Consider the following 23,080-nt stretch of genomic DNA (forward strand, 5'->3'; position numbering starts at 1 on the left):
ACTCCCATCTTGATACCATTGGCTGCTGAGACCCCTTCTTGTTAAGTGTTGATGCAGCTCCCTTACAAACTAATTTCTACAAGAAATGGCGCTTACTGCTTCCCATGGACTTAATGTGACTACTGTGGCTACCCACCTCAGACAGACATACAATATTTGAGCAGCAGCAGAAGTAGGTCTTTACAGCCCCTTAAGCAAATAGGAACAAATAGGGGAACATGTAGATTAGTGTATGATGATGCATCACAAGTAATCATTATTTTGTGTAGCTTATTTGATTGCTTTAAGGAATCAAAAGAAAAGATTCCTTGAATTTTCCTTGAAAGACTGGGCAGGTTAGGTGGTTTGACCATGATATAAATTGCCCCTTAGTGTCCAGGAATGTGCAGGTTAGATGGGGTTAAGGGGATAGGGTGGGGGAGTTGGTCTTGGAAGGCTGCTCTTTCAAAGGGTTGATGCATTCTCGACTTTCGGGATTCTTTGAAGTAGTCCACAGATTTTCCTTTTCTTTTTGGACTCACCTGGAGTTAGCATCACTGACAAATAGTACATGTCTAATAGATAGAGTTGCTTAAATCACAAAGCACTTTAATTCTGAAATAAATTATTTGCTGATTCATTGGACAAATGTTGTAGCGGTGGAGTTTGCGCATTCTCCCCATGTTTGCATGGGCTTCGCCCCCACAACCCAAAGATGTGCAGGGTAGGTGGATTGGCCACGCTAAATTGCCCCTTAATTGGAAAAAAATGAATTGGGTACTCTACATTTATTTTAAAAATGTTGTAGGGGTGATCTTTGCATGTTAAGGTAGTGTAGTTTTGATCCTTCGTCAATGCTGAATGAGACAATTTCAGCTCAAATGACATGCAATTGCCTTGTTGTTCTAGGATTAGGGAAATGTTAACTAGGTTTCTTGCTCTTGACCACATTCTAGTACTTCTGAATGTGCAGCACAGTGGACATTGAATGTGATGGCCGATATTCACTGTCCAGACCCACATGAGCAGTGGCATCTTGAATCAGGTATTTGTGTTTTTCTGTTGCTGGTGGAGCTGGATCCTACAATGGGTTTGTCAGCATCAGGAAAAGAGAGTTAGTTACTATTCAAGCTCTAGTTACATAAAATTTTAATGTAGGGCCCAATCGAACGGCCTAGTCGCATCCATTTCGGTGTTGCAACAAGGCCGTTAAATCTCGTGAGAGGCCCAGGTGGCACTGCCAGGGTGTGAGATTGGCAGTGTCAAGGTGCCTGAGTGCCAGGTTACCCATGCAGGGGATTGGCTCTAGGAGTGCCCTGCCCTTCTGAAGTGGGGTCAGGGGACTTGAGGACCCCTTAATCAGTAAGTTGGGGCATGGAGGGGGGGGGTTCATCAGGAGGCCGCGGTGGGGGTTCGAGAGATTGGGGCAGCTCGTCAGTGCAGGAAATGAAGGTAAGTGTGGCCTCGGTGCGGCATTCCCCGCTGAGGCCCCCCCAAGAAAACCAAACTCCCGTTTAATAGTGGGGGTGCAGCGCCGAGAAGCACCCCACTGTTTGGGCCCTAAATGGAACTCTTTTATTTTTCCCATTAAATTGCGCGTACAATCTTTGCCTCTGCATTCTGTTGTTTGTACGCTTGTTCACATGGAATTTTCCTACCCTTATAATCCATGTCCTTTCAAACTTAAATGGAGACATGCAAGTTATAGTTTCAACTGCAGCATTTGGTGAAACAGGTGAAAGCATGTAAAATATACTTTTATTCACATAAAACATTTGTTTAATATTTTGAAGGTATGCTCAAGTATACAAATACTTTGGTAAGATTTTTTTCCATTCTTTTAAAAATAAATTTAGAGTACCCAATGATTTTTTTCCAATTAAGGTGCAATTTAGCGTGACCAATCCACCGACCCTGCACAACTTTGAGTTGTGGAGGTGAGACCCATGCAAACACGAGTGTTAGGCGTTTTAGTTGCTGTGAAATGAAGAGTCTAAAGTTCTTGTTCCTTTTCACCAAACACCATTTATTTCACTTCCACAGCCTCTGCACAAAACTCTTAACAACACACCACCTGACAGAGGCCACCTGAAGCCCCTTTACATATCAGTGTCAATTAATGTATACTTAACATAAATGAGACAATTAATTGCAATGTCTCTTAACCCATTACTTAACAACGGGAAGAATGTGCAAAATCCACACAGACAGTGACCTGGAGCCGGGATCAAATCCGGATCCTGAGCGCCGTGAGGCAACAGGGCTAACCACTGCGCCACCGTGCTGCCCCAAAAATACTTTGGTAAGATAGCAGGGAATTAAACAGCAGTTGAACTAGCTGACAAAATACATGTCATGGTTATTTCGTGATGATTCTTGGTGAATAAATTTGATTTACGCCACTTTCTCCCACTTGGTAGAACGTTTGCCTTTGGGTCGGAAGATAGAAAAGGCTGAAAGCTCTATTTAAGGGCATATGCAGATAACTTAGGTGGACATTTCAGTGTGATACTTATTGAGTGCTGTACTGTTGCAGGTAGCTGTTCTTTGACCTAGACATTAAAATGAGATCTGTAAAATGTGGAAGCTAAAGATCTTTAGCATTGTAGAAGAATTGTATGGGGCCAATATTCTTGGCTCATAAAGATCCTTATTGATTAACTAACCATTAATGTCAGTGCTCTTTTTGAGATCTTGCTTTGAGCAAAATACCTCCTGCAATCGCCTACAAAGGAATAATTCATTGAAGAACCTTCAGAAATCCTGAGAGATGTGATAAGATTTTAAAAAAAAATTTAAAGTACCCAATTCTTTTTTCCCCCAATTAAGGAGCAATTTAGGGGGGGAAATCCCACCTACCCTGCACATCTTTGGGTTGTGGGGGTGAGACCTACCGAGACATGGGGAGAATATGCAAACTCCACACGGACAGTGACCTGGGGTCGGGATCGAACTCGGGTCCACGGCGCCATGAGGCAGCAGTGCTAACCACTGCTCTACCATGCCGCCCAGTGATAAGATTTTAAATAAATACCTTATGTAAAGATAAACTTGTATATTCTTAATATTATTGTCAATGTACAAATCATTATATGATTCTGGGACAGAGTTTGTTAAACATTTACAATTGCAGTTAAAGTCACTTTCAGTTTTTGTTCAAGAATTGAGCTTTCGATTATGCATAAGATGACAAGTGAGCTGTGGAGTATGTTACAATGCAGTTACACTTCGAAGATTTAGGTAACTAGTTAGTTATTTTTAGTTTTCTTAGTTATTTTTTTCTATGAAATGTGACCGAACCTTGTGTGACAGACATAACTAGATATGCATGATGATGTGTATACATAGACTGTATTTTTTTAAATTTAAAGTGAAAGTTTTCTGTCACTCTAATTATATTTGCTCTTCAGCAATAATAGCTATTTAACAAAAAAGCTCAGGTAAAATATAATCCTATTTGTTCCCTCCAATTCTCAACTTTCTTGTTAGTCAAGGTTTATGGGCTAAGTAACAATTGAAAAAATATCTGAGCACACTGCTGATCTTCCATAGGAGTGGCACATAGCTGATATCCCTGGAAGTCTATTTGATCACAAGGTTGCATCTGAATCCTACTGGAAGCTAGAAGGCTTTCAACACTCACTAGTCTAGACTTTAGGGTGAGATATTTGCATTTTAGTTGGTGAATTTCCAAAGACCAAGTGAATATGAATGCTCTTCCATAACTATAATTACTATTCTGTTTCCAACTGATTATTTTTAAGTTGAACTGAAGGTCACCACACACTGAAACTATAAACTGATTGGCATATTCGTCTGTGACTCCACAATTGCTAAAGCGACACAATTATATTTGGATAGCAGGAATGGACAGTCTCTTAATAACTTGTGCAAGTGTGTTCTATGACTGCAGTCAATAGCTTTAAGGAACAGTGAAGCAGAGACTATTCACAGTACTCATAAGAAAAAAAAAAGGAAATCTGAGATTCATGCCCTGCCGTTTTAATACATGTGCACTTGGCTTGCATGCATTCCAAGAGGAAACTAATGCTGATCAACGAGTTAAATCATTTCTTAATGCGAGTGGGTGTTTACATTGTGTGTTGTTTTTGTAAGGACTACGAAGAATCCAGCACGAGTTTAAGGATACAAAGTAATAACATTTATTTACAATAACATATATATATATATATATATATATATATATGTATATATATAACAGCAGCAGCAACGTCCCTTGCTGCACACTCCTTCCTGCTGGTTCCTAAACTGGCCAGCTTTATTTATTCTTGGAGTTTACTAATGGTTTCTCCGCCCCCCTCATTGGGGAAGCTCATACTCCCACAGGATTGTGGGATTGTCATTAGTCCCCAGCCAATGGTAAGCAGGCAGGTTATAACATCCCTCCCCCCCCCCCCCCCAAAGTCCAAGGAATCCACCGAAGACCCTGGCGAAGGAGGGCGTCGGACTCGTTTTGCCGCAGGCCGGACACCATTTGCACGCGACGCTGAATCAGGCGGCGTGTAACGAGACGGAGACCGGCGCTTCCGTGATGAACGGCGTAACGGTTGTACATCCACGGCCCGTGAACCCGAGGATTCCCCCTCTGATGCGTCCTGTGTCTCCATCTCGGAGTCAGAGTCTGCTGCCTCCGTCATGTCAGCGTCTCTATCTCCATTCGGTTCTGTAACGACCTGCGCAGGCTTTGAGTGAGGCACCAGTGGAAGATTGTGAGGACTACCTTCCCTTGTCTTTGGTCTCTGCGGCTGTAGAAATGAGCTCCGGGGGCGGGGAATCTTTTGAGGGGATAGTCTTCTGGACCGAACGTGGTCTACATGTTTGCGCTGGAGACGACCCTGGGCTTGCACCTGGTAAGAGAGAGGGCCCGTTTGGCGAAAGATTACGGCAGGAACCCACTGGGCACCACCAGCAAAATTCCGAACGAACACTGGGTCACCGGGCGCAAACTGCCGAATCGGCCGATGCCGAGAAAATCCCTGTCCCTGCCGTTCTTGTGTGCGGCGTACTTTTGCGCCAATGTCCAGGAAAACCATACTAAGGCGGGTGCGAAGTCTCCGGCCCATCAGGAGTTCTGCGGGAGCTACCCCAGTCACCGCATGGGGGGTGGTCCTATACGTAAACAAAAAGCGAGCCAGTCTCGTGTCCATTGATCCGGAAGACTGCTTCTTTAGTCCTCTTTTGAATGTCTGCACTGCGTGCTCTGCCAACCCATTTGAAGCCGGGTGGTAAGGGGCAGTGCGGATATGGCGTATGCCGTTCATCTTCATGAACCTCGCAAACTCCTCACTCGTGAATGGAGTGCCGCTATCTGTGACCAGCACCTCGGGGAGGCCATGCGTGCTAAAGGACAAACGCATCTTTTCAATTGTTGCGCAGGACGTTGTCCCCTGCATCTTATGCACCTCTAGCCATTTAGACTGGGCGTCGATTAATAGAAGGAACATAGATCCTTGAAAAGGGCCTGCGAAATCTGCATGCAAGAATGCCCAATGCCATCCTGGCCATTCCCAGTGATGTAGGGGTGCGGCCGGCGGAAGCCTCTGATGCTCCTGGCAAATGGAGCAGTTTTGGGCCACCTTCTCAATGTCGGCGTCGAGGCCTGGCCACCAGACATAACTCCGGGCCAACATTTTCATTTTGGTCACACCTAGATGCCCATTGTGCAAGCCTCTTAGTATCAGCTCCTGGCCTTTTTCCGGGACAATCACACGCGACCCCCACAAGAGGATGCCGTCTTCCACGCTGAATTCTGACAGCTTGGAGGAAAATGCCCGCAACTCGCCTGGCAGCTGTCTATGCTGCCCACCATATAGGACTATGTGCCGAACCTTTGACAGGACTGGCTCCGTCTGGGTCCACTCACGGATCTGTGATGCCGTGACAGGCAAGGTGTCCATAAAATTTAGGGTTGCAACCACCTCACCGGTCGTGGGGGTCGACATGGGACCGGTCGATACAGGCAATCGGCTCAGTGCGTCGGCATTTGCTATCTGCGTCCCTGGTTTGTGCTCCAGAGAATACTCGTATGCAGCAAGCAACAAAGCCCAGTGCTGGATCCGTGTGGAAGCAATGGGCGGTATTGGCTTATCCTCTCTGAAAAGTCCCAGCAGAGGCTTATGATCAGTCATGATAGTGAAATGGCGGCCATACACGTACTGGTGGAAGTGTTTCACCGCAAAGACCACTGCCAGGCCCTCCTTCTCGATCTGCGTGTACTTTTTCTCCGCTGCAGTCAATGTGCGGGAGGCGAAAGCTATCGGTCGCTCGGCCCCGTTCTCCATCTTGTGGGACAGGACGGCCCCAATACCATACGGGGATGCATCACATGTGACGAGCAAAGGCTTTCCAGGATCATAGTGGGTTAGTAACCCAGACGACGACAATTGTTGCTTTACCCGCCGGAAAGCGGTTTCTTGCGGCTGACCCCAAACCCAGGTGTGATTTTTCTTTAGCAGAAGGTGCAATGGGGCCAGCATAGTTGCCAGATTGGGGAGGAACTTCCCGTAATAGTTTACGAGACCGAGAAAAGAACGAAGATGCGAAGTGTCAGTTGGGGCGGGGGCCTGTTGAATCGTGCGCACCTTCTCTGCGACGGGGTGCAAACCTTCGCGGTCCACCCGATAACCTAGGTAGACTACTTCTCTTGCCTGAAATATGCACTTTGTGCGAGGTAAACGGACTCCAGCCTCCGAAAAGCGTCTAAGGACAGCCTCCAGATTTTCCAAATGTTCCTGCTCCGGCGTCCCTGTAATCAAAACGTCATCTAAGTAGACAGCAACACGTGGTAAACCTCTCAAAATGCCCTCCATAACACATTGAAAAATAGCACAGGCAGAGGATACTCCAAAGGGCAACCGTGTATATTCATACAGGCCCCGGTGTGTATTAATCGTTACATATGGTCGGGAGGCAGGGTCCAGCTCCAACTGCAGGTAGGCGTGACTCATATCTAATTTTGTGAACGAGAGTCCACCTGCAAGCTTCGCGTAGAGATCCTCTATGCGAGGCATTGGATATCGGTCGAGTCGGGAAGCCGTATTCACTGTAAGTTTATAGTCGCCACACAAGCGAACTGTGGCATCTGGCTTCATTACAGGTACAATTGGTGCTGCCCAGTCAGCAAAATGGACGGGCCTGATAATACCCAAACGAGTGAGCTCCCCTTCTACCTTCTCGAGCAAGGTGTAAGGCACCGGGCGCGCCCGGAAATAGCGCGGCGTGGCTCCTGGTTCGACTTGGATACGGGCTACGGCCCCTTTTATTTTCCCCAAACCAGGCTGGAATACATCTGGGTATCGTCCTAGCACCTCAGTCAACCCTTCAGAAACTGTTTGGAGGATGTGCTGCCATTGCAACCGCAAATGGCGCAACCAGTCCCGACCCAACAGGCTGGGCCCATGGCTGCGCACCACGATAAGTGGGAAACGCCCCTCCTGGCGTCCATAAACAACAGGGGTCATTGTAGTTCCTGCAATGTCCAGTGGTTCCCCCGTGTAGGTGGCCAACCTGGCCTGTGAGTCGGTTAATGTAAGGGTCTGTATACCCTGCTTGATGCGGTCGAATGTCCTCTGGGCGATCACGGAGACCGCTGCGCCAGTGTCCAACTCCATCTAAAGCAGGTGACCATTGACCAGTACTGTCACCTTAATGGGGGCCACATGGGGAGCTGCCACACAATGCAGCCGCAGGCAGTCGTCCTCCGTCTCCACATCCTCAGGAGTAGTCGCCGCAGGTTCATCCACATGGAAGGTACGGCCCCTGGGCTGGTCCCAGTTACGGCCACTGGGCTGGTCCCAGTTTAGGTCGGAACGACGGTGCCTCTGGCGCCCCCAGGACCGGCGTCTGCGACGGGGTCGGCGCCTACAAGTTTGACACGGAAATGGCTCCTCATCCATTGGTTCTGGAGAAGGGTCCCTTCGGGGAGGAATGTCCGACGGCCACTGGCGTCGGTCCGGACGTCGCCTCGCCCAAGGTACCGCAGGAGCACAGGGGGACGTTTTCGGATGGAAGGGGTTGCGCCCCAAGGCATGCACTTCCATTCCCTGTAGCTCCTGCACTCCTCGTTCTGCGCTCTCTCGGGACAATACTATTTGAATTGCCTGTTGAAAAGTCAATGTTGGCTCAGCTAACAACTTTCTCTGGGTGGCCGCATTGTTAATACCGCAAACCAAACGGTCGCATAACATTTCTGACAAGGTCGCACCATAGTCACAGTACTCCACAATCCTGCGTAGCCTGGATCGAAAATCGGCAAGGGATTCTTCAGGGGTCCTCTCAGCGGTATTAAACCGGTAACGCTGGACTATCGTGGACGGGGTTGGGTTAAAATGTTACCCCACTATATTCACAAGTTCATCAAACGTTTTGGTGTCCGGCGCAGCTGGGTACGTAAGGCTCCTAATCACCCCAAACGTATGCGGGCCGCAGGCGGTGAGCAATATGACCACCTGGCGCTCGTTTTCGGTGATATTGTTTGCCCGGAAATAGTAACGCATCCATTGTGCGTACTGGTTCCAGCTTTCCAGCACAGCATCAAAAACATCCAAACGTCCGTACAGAGGCATGGTATAATAGAAAACAACTTCCAACCTGTATCCAACAAAAATCCAGGGAGGTGGCTTCAGCAGTGTAGACAGCTATTCACTTTAACCCTCGTCGCCAGTTTTGTAAGGGCCACGAAGAATCCAGCATGAGTTTAAGGATACAAAGTAATAACATTTATTTACAATAACATATATATATATATATATATATATATATAACAGCAGCACCAACTTCCCTTGCTGCACACTCCTTCCTGCTGGTTCCTAAACTGGCCAGCTTTATTTATACTTGGAGTTTACTAATGGTTTCTCCGCCCCCTTCATTGGGGAAGCTCATACTCCCACAGGATTGTGGGATTGTCATTAGTCCCCAGCCAATGGTAAGCAGGCAGGTCATAACAGTTCTTAAAGAAGTTATAATCAGCACAAGGATTTCCAATGTGTAACAACAATAATTTAATTTTTTTTTTTAGAGTATCCAATTATTTTTTTCTGGTAAAGGGGCAATTTAGTGTGGCGAATCCACCTACCCTGCGCATCTTTAGGGTTGTGGGGGTGAGACCCACGCAGACACAGGGAGAATGTGCAAACTCCACACGGATAGTGACCAGGGTCCTTGTCGTCATGAGGCAATGGTGCTCACCACTGCGCCACCGTGTCGTCCCCACAATGCTTTGAATTTAAGTTATATTTCCTTTCTTGTTCCCTCCTTTGCAGCCTACGTGCCTCTGTGGGTATTCTTCAATCTGTTTGGTTGAAGACCCTTCTTGCTGCTTTCCTTGCTCACACATGCTACAAATCCACAGTGGAGGACAACAAACTTGTATCAACATTGATAATTTTTGTGAGGACCACGAAGAATCCAGCACGAGTTTTAAGGATACAAAGTAATAACATTTATTTACAATAACATATATATATATATATATATATATATATATATATATATACAGCAGCAGCAACTTCCCTTGCTGCACACTCCTTCCTGCTGTTTCCAAACTGGCCAGCTTTATTTATACTTGGAGTTTACTAATGGTTTCTCCGCCCCCCTCATTGGGGAAGCTCATACTCCCACAGGATTGTGGGATTGTCATTAATCCCCTGCCAATGGTAAGTAGGCAGGTTATAACAATAATGTACTGAAGACTTGGCATGGGCTTTGAATTTCTGACTTTCTGACTTGGGTATGAGATGTTACCAACCATTTTAGACTATAGGAAGGCACAGCAATTAGATCTTGTGTCACGAACGGGACACACCATGTTACACACATCTGCATCTCAGCAACAGAATAATAAATCATATATTACATGATATAATACCATTTCTATAAAATTCCATATCCTCCAATTTATTGTGCGCAAAACTTCAAAATGTACCATTTTTTAAAAAAGGCAAGCTATTTAGAATTCAAATTCTAAACATAGTTAAATTCAGATCTAAATGCTCAATCACTTTTTAAAAATAAATTTAGTGTATCCAATTCATTTTTTCCAATTAAGGGGCAATTTAATGTGGCCAATCCACCTACCCCGCACATCTTTGGGTTGTGGGGGCGAAACCCACGCAAACATGGGGAGAATGTGCAAACTTCACACGGTCAGTGACCCAGAGCCGGGATCGAACCTGGGACCTTGGCGCCGTGAGGCAGCATTGCTAACCACTGCACCACTGTGCTGCCCTGTAACTGCTCAATCACATGTTTTCCAATTAAAACTGGAATGAACTTCATCCCTTATCAGTACCCTTGAAATTCTCATCAAAGCCTGCTGCTGGAGTTGCGACTGAAATTGAAAATAATACTTGGGCCCCCCTTTTTAGATATTAAACTGACTCCTAGATATCATGAATGAAGGCACCAACATCGGCTTGGAGGTACAAATTAGTGAGGGTTTCATGAGCATACTGATTTGACACTTGCAACTGTCTGCTTGAGGATATGTTCAGGGTATATAATTGGCAGAACTGTGCCACAAGACAAAAAGCCATTTAATTTGCTGTGGTGTATGCATGTCGAAAGTAGACAATCAAGTCATTGTTAATGAAGATTTTTTGTGCAGGTTGAACAAAATGCTACATGGTATAGTCGTAAATAAGTTGCACGGTATTAGCAACCTCAGTTGTTAATGGAGGACAGAGTCGTAGTTTAGAGGAAGAAAGTTAATTTAAAAGTTTGGACGCAAACTGATTAGAACACAGAACTATGAAGCATGTACTGGTTCAGAAATTAGTGAGCAGTGTTTTGTTGGATGAGAGGAGTAGCATTTGTATTGCCTCTTCAGGTACCTTCTGGGTAATAGTCTGGAACTTGGAAATAAATTAAGTTTCAGGCAAGGATGCAAAGTGAATACCAAGTGCTCAAGACACAATATGGTCTCTGGAGAGAAATTGTTTAGGGATCAGGGGCGAGATTCTCCGACCCCCCACCGGGTCGGAGAATCGCCGGGGGCTGGCGTGAATCCCGCCCCCGCCGGTTGCTGAATTCTCCGGCACTGGAGATTCAGCGGGGGCGGGAATCGCGCCGCGTCGGTTGGCGGGCCCCCCCCCCCCCGCGATTCTCCGGCCCGGAAGGGCCGAAGTCCAGCTGCTAAAATGCTTGTCCCGCCGGCGTGGATTAAACCACCTACCTTACCGGCGGGACAAGGCGGTGCGGGCGGACTCCGGGGTCCTGGGGGGGGGGGCGTGGGGCGATCTGGCCCCGGGGGGGGTGCCCCCACGGTGGCCTGGCCCGCGATCGGGGCCCACCGATCCGCGGGCGGGCCTGTGCCGTGGGGGCACTCTTTTCCTTCCGCCTTCGCCACGGTCTCCACCTTGGCGGAGGCGGAAGAGACTCCCTCCACAGCGCATGGGCGGGGATGCCGTGAGCGGCCGCTAATGCTCCCGCGCATGCGCCGCCCGGCAATGTAATTTCCGCGCCAGCTGGCGGGGCTCTTCTGCCAGCTGGCGGGGCAGAAATCAGTCCGGCGCGGGCCTAGCCCCTCAAGGTTAGGGCTCGGCCCCTCAAGATGCGGAGGATTCCGCACCTTTGGGGCGGCGCGATGCCCGACTGATTTGTGCCGTTTTTGGTCCCGGTCGGCGGACGTCGCGCCGATACCGGAGAATTTCGCCCATGGTAACCGTGTTGACAGCTTTGATATTTTGGTGGGAATTATATGTATATATCCCTGTAATGATAATGGTCCAAAAATGGTGGTTGGAATCATTTTGCAAAAAAAAATAGTATAATTAATTGTAGCATTTGAAGTTTTTATATTTTGAGATATTCAGTGATCGATATTTCAATGCATCAGTGTAACCATTTTGCTTATTTGGGCCAATGAGAAAAGCACAACTTAATTTTTCTATTATGAATTCAATATACAGTTCAAGTTTCATATATATTCCGAATATCCAAAATATTTAATTGTCTGGATATATATTTTGTCTGTAGAGATCAAACTGCCCTTTACTTTGAGCAAAAAGTGTTTGAAATACAAAATTTTATATATGTGCTATTCAGGCCAAAAAAAGTCAGTGATACCCTAGAAATCATAGTAGCAGCAGATATTATGTATGATTATTTCATGGCATAGCCTATAAGTTGACAAAGAAAGTGTTGCTCAGTATAATATTCCAGCTGCTTTAGCTAATGCCAACTATTCGTCACACCCAGAATTACAAGCATAGAAACATAGAAAATAGGAGCAGGAGGAGGCCCTTTAAACCTGCCCATCCATTAATTGGAGCAGGAGGAGGCGATTCGGCCCTTCGAGCCTGCTCTGCCATTCATTATGATCATGGTTGGTCATCCAACTCAATAGCCTAATCCCGCTTTCTCCCCATATTCTTAGATCCCCTTCACCCCAAGTGCTATATCTAACTTATTTTTGAAAACATACCATATTTTGCCCTCAACTACTTCCTGTGGTAACAAATTCCACAGGCCGACCACTCTCTAGGTGAAGAAAGTTCTCCTCATCTCTATCCCAAATTGTCTCCCCCATATCCTCAAACTGTGACCCCTGGTTCTGGACACCCCCACCATCGGGAGTTGAGTGAGTGGGCAAATGAATGGCAGGTGCATCGGAAACATCCTTCTTGAATCTACACTGTCTAGTCCTGTTAGAATTTTATAGGTTTCTATGAGAGCCCCCTTTATTCTTCTGAACTCCAGCAAATACAATCCGAACTGACTGAAACTCTCCTCGTACGTCAGTCTCGCCATCCTAGGAACCAGTCTGATAAACCTTCGCTGCAATCCCTCTATAGCAAGAATATCCTTTCTCAGATGAGGAGACCAAAACTGCACATCATATTCCAGGTGTGGCCTTAGCAAAGCCCTGTATAATTGCAGCAAGACATCCCTGCTCCTTTTCTCGAGTCCTCTTGCAATGAAGGAAAAGCATACCATTTGCCTTCTTTACTGCCTGCTGTACCTGCATGGTAATCTTCAGGGACTGGTGTATGAGGACACCCAGGTCTCGTTGCACATGCCCCTTTCCTAATTTATGGCCATTCAGATAATAGTCTTTCTTCCCGTTGTAGCTACCAAAGTGGATAACCTCGCATTTATCCAAATTATACTGCATCTGACATTCATTTACCCACTCACTCAACTTGTCCATTTAACCTAATATTTAGAACAAAAGAAATAGGAGCAGGAGTAGGCCATTCAGCACTTTAAGCCCACTCCGCCTTGGATCCTGTCTGGTCTTTCATTTCAAAACTATCTTTTGCACTATCCCTACATCACTTGATGTGTTTAAATATCTAGAAATCTATTGATCTCAGTCTTGAATATACTCAATGACTGAGCCTTCTCGGGCAGAGAATTCCAAAGATTCACCACCCTCCCAAGTGAATAAATTCCTCCTCATCTCAGTCCTAAGTGGTCTGCCTCTTATTCTAAGACTGTTTCCTGGTTCTAGACCCCCGATCTGAAAGAAATTCAGGAAGGAAGCAGTCAATATAATGAGATCTTTTTCTCCTTTATTGTTCTATATGTATAAAAACCGTCAGCAATCTTGGTTCTAAACTTCGGAAGCTTCTCCTTAAACCAACCTACCTCCTCCTTTGACCAGATTTTGGCCAGCTGACTGGTCTAAATTGCCTGAAATTAGAGAAAATCAGAAAGCAGAAAATGGCCATGAAATTTAAAATGTCCAAAAGAAAGATTACATTTGGAAATGGGATAAGTGTGTAGCCATTTATAAATTTGATTAAACCGCATATTGTTTTAAGTTGTGCCTTGTTTATAATGTGAATAGAATGATTGAGCTATTAATGGGGGGTGAGATCAATTATGCTGAAGCCATGTCTAATTGTGCTGGCCAAGGTTTTGACCAACATTTCTTCGAGATGGTGAAAGCACCAGCTGTAAAATGGACAGATGTAATTAAGTGAATTAGTAGACACATAGTTACATTATACATTGTTGCCACTTCAATTATGCTCTTTCATAATTACTCCCAGATACAACAGATGACCAGCATTGCTAGACACATAGAGAAAGGAGTTCAGCTCGCTTTTTTTTGTAATCAATTCATTTCTCATTCCATCAAAGTCCGACTTACTTAAAATTTAAAACCTTGATTTGTGACTCTTTCTGCTCTTTCCAAAACCTAATGACAAATTTGTTACTGTTTACAAATTTTTTCCTTATTGTCAAATTAATTAACTAATTGTTATTCTTCATTAAATCTGGTATGGACTGTTTGTTCCCTTGTCTGTTATTAGCCCTGTTCTAGAAAATTGTCTTTGATATGATCAATAAATTTGTTGTCTTTACTGCTTGATGTATTCTTCCAATCTATGTGAAAATAAAAATCAGCATGCTTCTCTGATCTCAGCAACTATGTCATTACAGTCAGAAATTCTGTAGACAACTCTGGACTGGTCTTGTAACTTTTGCTGTTCTTTTAACTTCACCACTAGTTAATACGCTGCCTGATCAACCTTAATGAAAAACCTTTTTGAAAACAAATATTTTATTCAGGCATTTTCATAAAAAACAAACCGAAACAGAAGCAAAATTATACAAAATTATAAATAATCAACACCCACTTTCCCCCTCTTTCCCCCCCCCCCCCCCCGCTCCCTACTCTCACCCCTTCCACCCATCCTGCCTTCCCCATTTTAACCCACTTCCCCCCCCCCCCCCTTCCCTCCCTCCCCATTTGCTGACTTCGCAATCCTCCTTAAAGAAGTTAATGAACGGCTTTCACCTCCAAGCAAACCCATCAAACCACCACCCTCAGGACGAACTTGACTTTTTCCACCCTCAGGAATTCCGCCAGGTCACTCACCCACACCCCTGCTTTTGGCGGCTCCGGGTCCCTCCATTCAAGTAAGATCCATCTTCGGGCTGTCAGGTAGGCAAAGGCCAAGATATAGGCCTCTCTTGCCCCCTGCACTCCCGGGTCTTCCGAAACCCCAAATATCGCTATCTCTGGACTCGGGGCCACCTTCATCTCCAGCACCTCGGACATTACGTCTGCAAAGCCCTGCCAGAGCCCCTTCAGCTTCGGACATGCCCAAAACATGGGGACTTGATTCACGGGCTACCCCGCGCACCGCCCACACTTAACCTCTACCCCCTCTAAAAATCTATTCATCTGCGCTACAGTCATATGTGCCTTGTGGAGTACTTTAAACTAGATGAGGCTTAGCCTCACATGCAACGAGGACCCATTCACCCTCCGCAGGGCCTCAACCCACGTCCCAGCTTCCACCTCCCCACCCAGCTCCTCCTCCCACTTCTGCGTTATATCCCCCACCTGACCCCCTCCCAATCCATCAGCTCCTTGTAGACCTGAGACACCTTCCCCTTCCCTATCTCCTCCTTCGACAGCACCTTGTCTTGCAATCCCAAGGGCAGTGATTCAGGAAAGGACGGCACCTCTCTCTTCACAAAATCATGAACCTGCAGGTACCTGACGCTGTTGCCCCTGGGAGCTCATACTCTTCCTCCAGGCCCTCCCAATTTCGCGAAACTGTCCCCTACAAACAAGTCACCAAATTGCTCAATCCCTGCCTGCCGCCAGCCCTGAACCCTCACATCCATCCCTCCCTGGTGTAAACTTAAGATTATCACAGATCGGTGCCCACACCGAGGCGCCTTCCAGACCCAAATGCTGCCTCCACTGCCCCTACACCTTCAAGGCCGACACGACCACTGGACTCATGGAGTACCTGGTCGGTGAGAATGGTAGAGATGGTGTTAACCATACCCTTAAGCTCGTTCCCTTACAAGAGGCTGCCTCCATCCACCCCCCATACCGACCCCTCCCCACTACCCATTTCCTAACCATGGCGATGTTCGCCCCCCAGTGGTATTTCATTATATTCGTCAACGCCAGCCCCCCCTCCTCGCCCCCGCTCCAAAAAAGCCCTTTTGACCCGCGTGGTCTTCCCGCAATGCAAACCCAGAGTTAACCTTTTTAAAGAACGACTTCGGGCCAAGGATCGGGAGGCTCTGAAATATGAACAGGAACCTTGGCAGCACCGTCTTCTTTACTGTCAGCACCCGACCAGCCAGTGACAGTGGCAGCACATCCCACCTTTGAACTCCCCCTTCATCTGCCCCACCAGCCGAATCAAATTTAATTTGTGCAACTGTGCCCAACCCAGATGCCCAGGTATCTAAAACTTGCCCCACTACCTTAAACAGCACGTCCACTAACCTCCTCTCCTGTCCTCTAGCCTCAATTGGGAACACCTCGCTCTTTCCCATGTTCAACTTGTACCTGGAGAACTGGCCAAAGTCCTCTAAAATCCCCAAAATGCCCCCAATGCCATCCAATAGATCCGAAATATGTAACAACAGCGAAACCCTGTGCTCGAGCCCCCCCTCCCCCCCGTACTATCCCTTTCCAATCCCTCATGCTCTAAATGACATTGCCAATGGCTCTGTTGCCAAGTCAAAAAGCAATGGGGAGAGTGGGCACCCCTGCCTCGTCCCACGATGCAGTCTGAAATATCCCAAATTCACCCGGTTCATGGAACATTGAACTGCTCACTCCATGGCAGCCACCGGAAGCCCCCAATGAAAAACCTTCTTATACTGTGGTTGTTTCTGCCTCATGTTGAATGTGGGGATTGTGTCCATCACAGGCTATTATGGACTGTATTCTACTTGAAGAAAGATTGTAAAAAGGGATAATTCCCATTGGTTATTACAACATACAGTTGCAAATTGTGTCAGTATGCAAATTGTAATGGGCATAGGAACAGTAGAATGCAACAAGTAGTTATAAGGCTTGTGAAGCTTTTAGTGTGATGAGAGCATGTTCGGATGGTGCAACACCTTTAGTTGAAGACTTGGGCTGCAAAGGTCAGTGTTATCTCATGAGCATAGTTGCCAAATTATTAAAACCATATCCTATGGTTTCTTGGGAGTTGCAGCTGTCAGGTAATGACTATTAAGCTTTTGCAGAATTCAGTGACCAAGTACCGAATGATATTGCAACTCAGACTGACATAAAGTGGAATGTTGTGTCCTGCATAGATTAGTACTGGCAATGTTCAGCATATTCAGAGATTGAAGTATGGCGCGAAGTTCACAGGTGAGAACAAATTGGGGTATATGGCTAAAAATATGAAAGATTGGACAAAATAAAGGAATATATGAACAGAATTACAGAATGGGCATAAAAATTAAAAATTAAATTTAGTACCTATAACAAAATGTAAGGTGGTTCATTTTGATAGGAGGAATCAGGAGGCTATTTATTCATTGGAGAGTAAAAAGCTAAATGTAGCAGAGGAGCAAAAATGTAGAATCCGTTAAAACCTGGGCATGCGGTGCCTAGGTATCAGATCACTGGGGAGGAGGTAGTCTCACTTTTTCACGTCCGAGTTATTTCAGGCCTTGATACCCAAAATCATTGCACTGATGCTAAGCTTGTAGTGTGAATGCACTCTGAGTATATTGAAGTGTTCCTGTTTTGAGATGCTCATATTAAAAACTAATTAATGGAGGAAAGTGATTACAAATGGTGTCAAATCTGGTCAAGTGGTGGACCTCAAAGAACAGATTGGGAAAAATTGGTATCACACTTGCTATAGAGGTCACAGTAATGTATACATTGGTGGGTTAAATGTAAAATGTTTAATTTCATCATATTTCATTTATTAAAATTATGACGAGCCAGTGTAATAAGAGTGTTCTCTAAATAGACTAATTACTTTGCACCTTGTTTGCATTTGTGTTTACAAAAGTAAATCCAACAATCACAGGGTCCATTTACTTTGGATATTTGTTACAAATTCCAGATATTGTGACAACGTAAGTTGAACAGCCTAGGTTTAATCTACACAAAGTTTCTAATCGTACATGGCCCACTATGCTGAATGAATACATTGCGTGTTCTGCATAGAGGAAGAGAGACTTGTCGCTCATCTTGTAACTGAAAGAGCAGTTTCAATAATGTTAAAAACCATGTGATTTTACGAGAAACATTATGTACACAGTTGCAAGGGGCTGCTGCAGTGCCACAACCACAAATTTATTGCGTTCCAGAAAATTGTGATTTGCTCTGCATTTATTGAAATGAAAATGGATTATCTAAAAGCCATACCTTTATTGAAACATTTCAGTGTACATGATTTTGAATAGTTAAACTACGGAATCAGAAAAATATATCTTTACTACTGCCTGCTTTTGTTGATTTTGGAATTTTTGCGGAGGCATTCATATGTTTATAGTACTTGATTCCAAGTGCAATAACATCAAAAGCATAAAGCTAACGGTTAATATATTTTATATGTGAATTTGTATTATTAACAAGTCACGTTTCATGAATTGTGTAATTGCACATAATTTGATGGCTCATCACCACCTTCTTGAGAGCAATTAGGAATGGACAGAAATGCTGGCCTTGCCAGTGATGCCCACATTACGTGAACAAATACAAAATGTACAATTACCAGAGGTTGTACTGACTATAGGAACTTTAAAACTATTCAGTTATCAACAAATGAAACATTTCTTTTTTAATAGTCCGCCTTGCATCTGTTTTGAAAGTGGATGAGATGTCTCATGATCTTGTTTTCTAATGTCTGCAAATTGCTTAAGCTATTTGTGAATTCTTTCAGAGGCATTTTCTTTTATGTTTTAGTGAACAAAAAAGACTGGAGCTGGAAAAGAACCTTTTGACATGTAGCAAGTCAAGTCAGTTGATGTAAGTAGAGCATTATGTTGTATAGGTATTACTGTAAGCACTTGCAGGTCAGGGTCTACTTAACATTTATTGTGACTGTTACCGTAGTCTTAAACAAATTCTACACTTTTTTAAATGGAATATGTTTCCATTTTCTATGCCAGATATCAGCAATATTATTTGATCTCTGGTCTAATATAGAGTTGATAGACACTAAACCTCCCTTACTCTTCCCTAGCAATGATCTGGATAAGCAGGGATCAAAATGTAGAGCTGTTCCATCTTCTGTTCGAATACTGGCGGTTAATATATACCAGTCATTTTCAAACCCAGGATCGTGACTCATGGGTGGGTCGCGGGCGGGTGTCAGGAGGGTCGCGGGGCCAAGCGTAAGCGGCTTTTAAAAGTGCCGGCTGTGACCGGCTTTCAGAATGTCAGCCATTCAAAAGCATAAAGCTAACAGTTAATATATCCCCCCTCAGCAGTGAACAGGCCCGGAACACAGCAGGGCAGAACACCTCCTCCTGACGTCAGCGCACTGACCCAGGAGCAGATTTTAAAAAATAATCAGTGGAGTCTTCCTGCCTGGAGCAGCAGCAGAGAGCAGGGCACGCTGATTACAGGTGTTGTGGGCGCGCAAGTGATTCCTCCATTTTGCAGCTGCCAGCAGTGCTGGCGTTAACTCCAGGGCCTCTGGGTTGATTTGATTCGTTTTGATTTATTGTCACATGTACCGAAGCACAGTGAAAAGTATTTTTCTGCGGCCGAGGGAACGTACACAGTAAGTACATAGTAGACAAAAAGAATAATCAACAGAGTACAATGACAAATGGTACATCGACAAACAGTGATTGATTACAGTGCAGAACAAGGGCCAAACAAAGATCCAAAGATGTGCAGGTTAGGTGGATTGGCCATGCTACAATTGCCCTTAGTGTCCAAAATTTCCCTTCGTGTTGGGTGGGGTTACTGGGTTATGGGGATAGGGTGGCGGTGTGGGCTTGGGTAGGGTGCTCTTTCCAAGAGCCGGTGCAGACTTGATGGGCCGAATGGCCTCCTTCTGCACTGTAAATTCTATGATCTATGATGAGCTGTGGGGAAGAAGCTGTTCCTATGTCTGGATGTGCGGGTCTTCAGACTTCTGTACCTTCTGCCTGATGGAAGGGTCTGGAAGAAGGCAATGCCTGGGTGGGAGGGGTCTCTGATAATTCTGTCTGCCTTCCTGAGGCAGCGGGAGGTGTATACAGAATCAATGTGAGGGTGGCAAGTTTGTGTGATGCGTTGGGCTGAGTTCACCACACTCTGCAGCTTCTTGCGATCTTGGACCAAGCAGTTGCCATACCAGGCTGTGATGCAGCTGGATAGGATGCTCTCTATGGCACATCTGTAGAAGTTTGTGAGAGTCAATGCAGACATGCTGAATTTCTTTAGCTTCCGTAGGAAGTAGGGACGTTGTTGGACTTTCCTGACTGTTGCATCAACGTGAGTGGACCATGACAGACTGTTGGTGATGGTGACCCACAGGAACCTGAAGCTATCGATCATCTCCACTTTGGAGCCCTTGATGCAGACGGGAGTGTGTATTGTGTTACGCTTCCTGAAGTCGATGATCAGTTCCTTGATCTTTCCGACATTTAGAGAGAGGTTGTTTTCGGTATACCATGCAACCAAGTGATTTATCTCCCTTCTGTTCTTCTGTGGTACTGGTATTATGGTGGTCTTCTTGAAGGAGGTGGGGATCTCCGAGCGGAGGAGTGAAGTGTTGAAGATATCTGCGAATACACTCGTCAGCTGTTCTGCGCAGGCTCTGAGTGCTCGCCCAGGGACTCTGTCGGGGCCCGTCGCTTTCCGCGGATTCATTTTCAAAAAGACCGCTTTTACCTCTGAGGCTGTAAGAGTGGGTATGGGTGTGTCCAGGGCTGTTGTGGCGAGTGGCACTGATGCATTGGCTGATTGCTCAAAGCGGGCATAGAACCTGTTCAGTTTATCGGGTAGGGATGCTCCAGCCCCAGATATTCTGCCTGGCCTTGCTTTGTAGCCTGTGACCTTGTATAGGCCCTGCCATAGTCGTCGTGGGTTAGTGTTGTTGGCCTGGGACTCTAGTTTGATGCGGTATTGTCTTTTTGCATCCCTGATGGCATTCCGTACGTCGTACCTGGATTTCTTATATAGGTCAGGGTCATCAGACTTGAACGCTTCCGTCTGGAACTTCAGCAGGGAGCGAACCTTGAATATAATCACGAGGCGGCCAGATATAGCTCTTGGGGAGAATGGGATCAAAGGCTATGGGGAGAAAGCAGGATTAAGCTATTGAGTTAGATGATCAGCCATGATTGTGATGAATGGTGGAACAGGCTCGAAGGGCCAAAAGGCCTCCTCCTGCTCCAATCTTCAATATATCTATGTAACCTTTTGGTTGAGCTAGGGTTTCCGATTGGGGAACACCTGTATTGTCTTCTTTGGTACACACAGTCCTCAATACGCTGATGAAGTCTGTGACGGTGGTTGCGTACTCGTCCAGGTTAGCTGCCAGTCCACAGACTCCAAGCAATCATGGAGGATGTCCTCAGATGCCTCGGACCAGCACTGCATGATTTTCTTGACTGGCTCAGCACGCTTAAGTTGCTGTTTGTAACCCGAAGTAGGAATACCGACTTGTGGTTGGATTTGCCAAAGTGTGGTCGGAGAATGGAGCTGTAGGCACCTTCGATGCTCGTGTAGCAGTGGTCCAGGGTGTTTGCACCTCTGGTGGGGCAGGAGATATGTTGATGGCGTTTGGGTAGAACTTTCCTGAGGTTGGCCTGGTTGAAGTCTCTGGCCATGATTGTCAGGGCTTCGGGATGATTTGTTTCCTGGTTGTTGATGGTGGAATGTAGTTCGTCAAGTGCTTTCTTCACTTCTGTCTGGGGTGGGATGTAGACTGCTGTGATGAGTACAGTGGTGAATTCACAAGGGAGGTAGAAAGGCGACACTTCACGGTTAGGTATTCTAGGTCTGGGGAGCACGAGTCTGGAGAACAACCCATGAAGAAGAAGCTGAAAACAGGAACAAAGCAGCATAAAGATGATTACTTGAGGTATGGGTTAGTAATTGTGCCACTGCAAATCAGGATTCAAAGTTCATGTATGTTAGCTGAAGTCATCATCAGAAATGTAACATTGAATTACAAAGCAAGATCATGAGGACCAAGCAGGACTCACATAAAGGTGAGTGAAAATGGTGGGTCCCGAAGGATGGCTGGTTGATACAAATGTGTCCCGGGCAAAACGTTTGAAAAACACTGATATATACCACCGATTTTGCACACCCTGCGATAGAATTGTCAAGAACTGCCTCAAGGCAGCACATGGAGCTGTTCTTCCCCCTCATTTATGTGTTATTTCTCAATTCCCTTTTCCTTCAAGCTTGACCGTGGTGGCCAATGAATTGAGAGGTCTTCTGAACCTTTGTGAAAATCTTGTCTCCTCATTATTGTTACATTGCTTTATTGCTTAGTTTCTTTAAATTTGCTCACACACATTCTTCCATCTCTGTTATGTTCTTTGCACTTGCCCCAATTTGTACTCAGATCTGCCAATAGTGTTGCAAATCAGTTGACCTCAGAATTTTAAGTGACAAAGTTTATATAGCAAATAGTGTGTGACATAGTTGACTGATTTGCGTGCATGATTAAGGGAAGAAAGCTAACAAGGAAAGGATGAAAATTAATTGCTAGAAATAGGCATGGACGGCGCTGAGGTCCCAGGTTTGATCCTGGCCCCGGGTCACTGTCTGTGTGGAGTTTGCACATTCTCCTCGTGTTTGCGTGGATCTCACTCCCACAACCCAAAAAGATGTGCAGAGTGGGTGAATTGGCCACGTTAAATTGTCCCTTAATTGAAAAAAAAAAGAATTGGGTACTCTAAATTTTTATTGAAAATAAATACGAGAAATAGGCTTCAGGAAGTTCCTCAACCTCATAATGGTCTTTATAGTTTACGGTACACTTTATACAGCATTAACTTGTTCACTCTGACCCTTGGGTCCAAGCTGACATCATGCTCAGGCCTGGGTTCAAGCTGATTTAATGCTTGGGCCTACCCTCTGCCTTTGTACACTATTTTGTCCTATAAGTAGAATAATAACACTAAAAGGTTGTAAGCTTGGGACGCACAATATTAAATGTATTAAAGCTTGTATGTGAATAATTGAAAATGCAGATGGCATGGTGAGCAGTGATTAGCACTGCTGCCTGTGGCGCTGAGGCCCTGGGTTCGATCCCGGCCCCGGGTCACTTGGGTAGAATTTGCAGATTCTCCCCGTGTCTATGTGGGTTTCACCCCCGCAACCTAAAGATGGCCAAGTTAGGTGAGTTGGCCATGCTAAATTGCCTCTTGGAAAAAAAAATTGGGTATTCAA

The 23,080-nt window shown here is 45.6% G+C and overlaps 1 protein-coding gene across 4 annotated transcripts in view; it reads left to right on the forward strand.

The window, feature by feature from the left end:
- kiz (kizuna centrosomal protein) overlaps positions 1 to 23,080 on the forward strand; it is a 342,742-nt gene that overhangs the window by 6,906 nt on the left and 312,756 nt on the right. For 3 of the 4 annotated variants that reach the window (XM_072505702.1, XM_072505723.1, XM_072505696.1), the window contains exon 2: positions 18,641 to 18,703. The exons of the other annotated variant lie outside the window; for it this stretch is intronic. In XM_072505702.1, coding sequence (XP_072361803.1) covers positions 18,641 to 18,703 — 63 coding nt within the window. The remainder of the gene's footprint in view (positions 1 to 18,640; positions 18,704 to 23,080) is intronic. 4 annotated transcript variants of the gene reach the window in all.

This window comes from Scyliorhinus torazame, chromosome 1 (assembly GCF_047496885.1).
Source record: "Scyliorhinus torazame isolate Kashiwa2021f chromosome 1, sScyTor2.1, whole genome shotgun sequence".
Classification (NCBI taxonomy): Eukaryota; Metazoa; Chordata; class Chondrichthyes; order Carcharhiniformes; family Scyliorhinidae; genus Scyliorhinus; species Scyliorhinus torazame.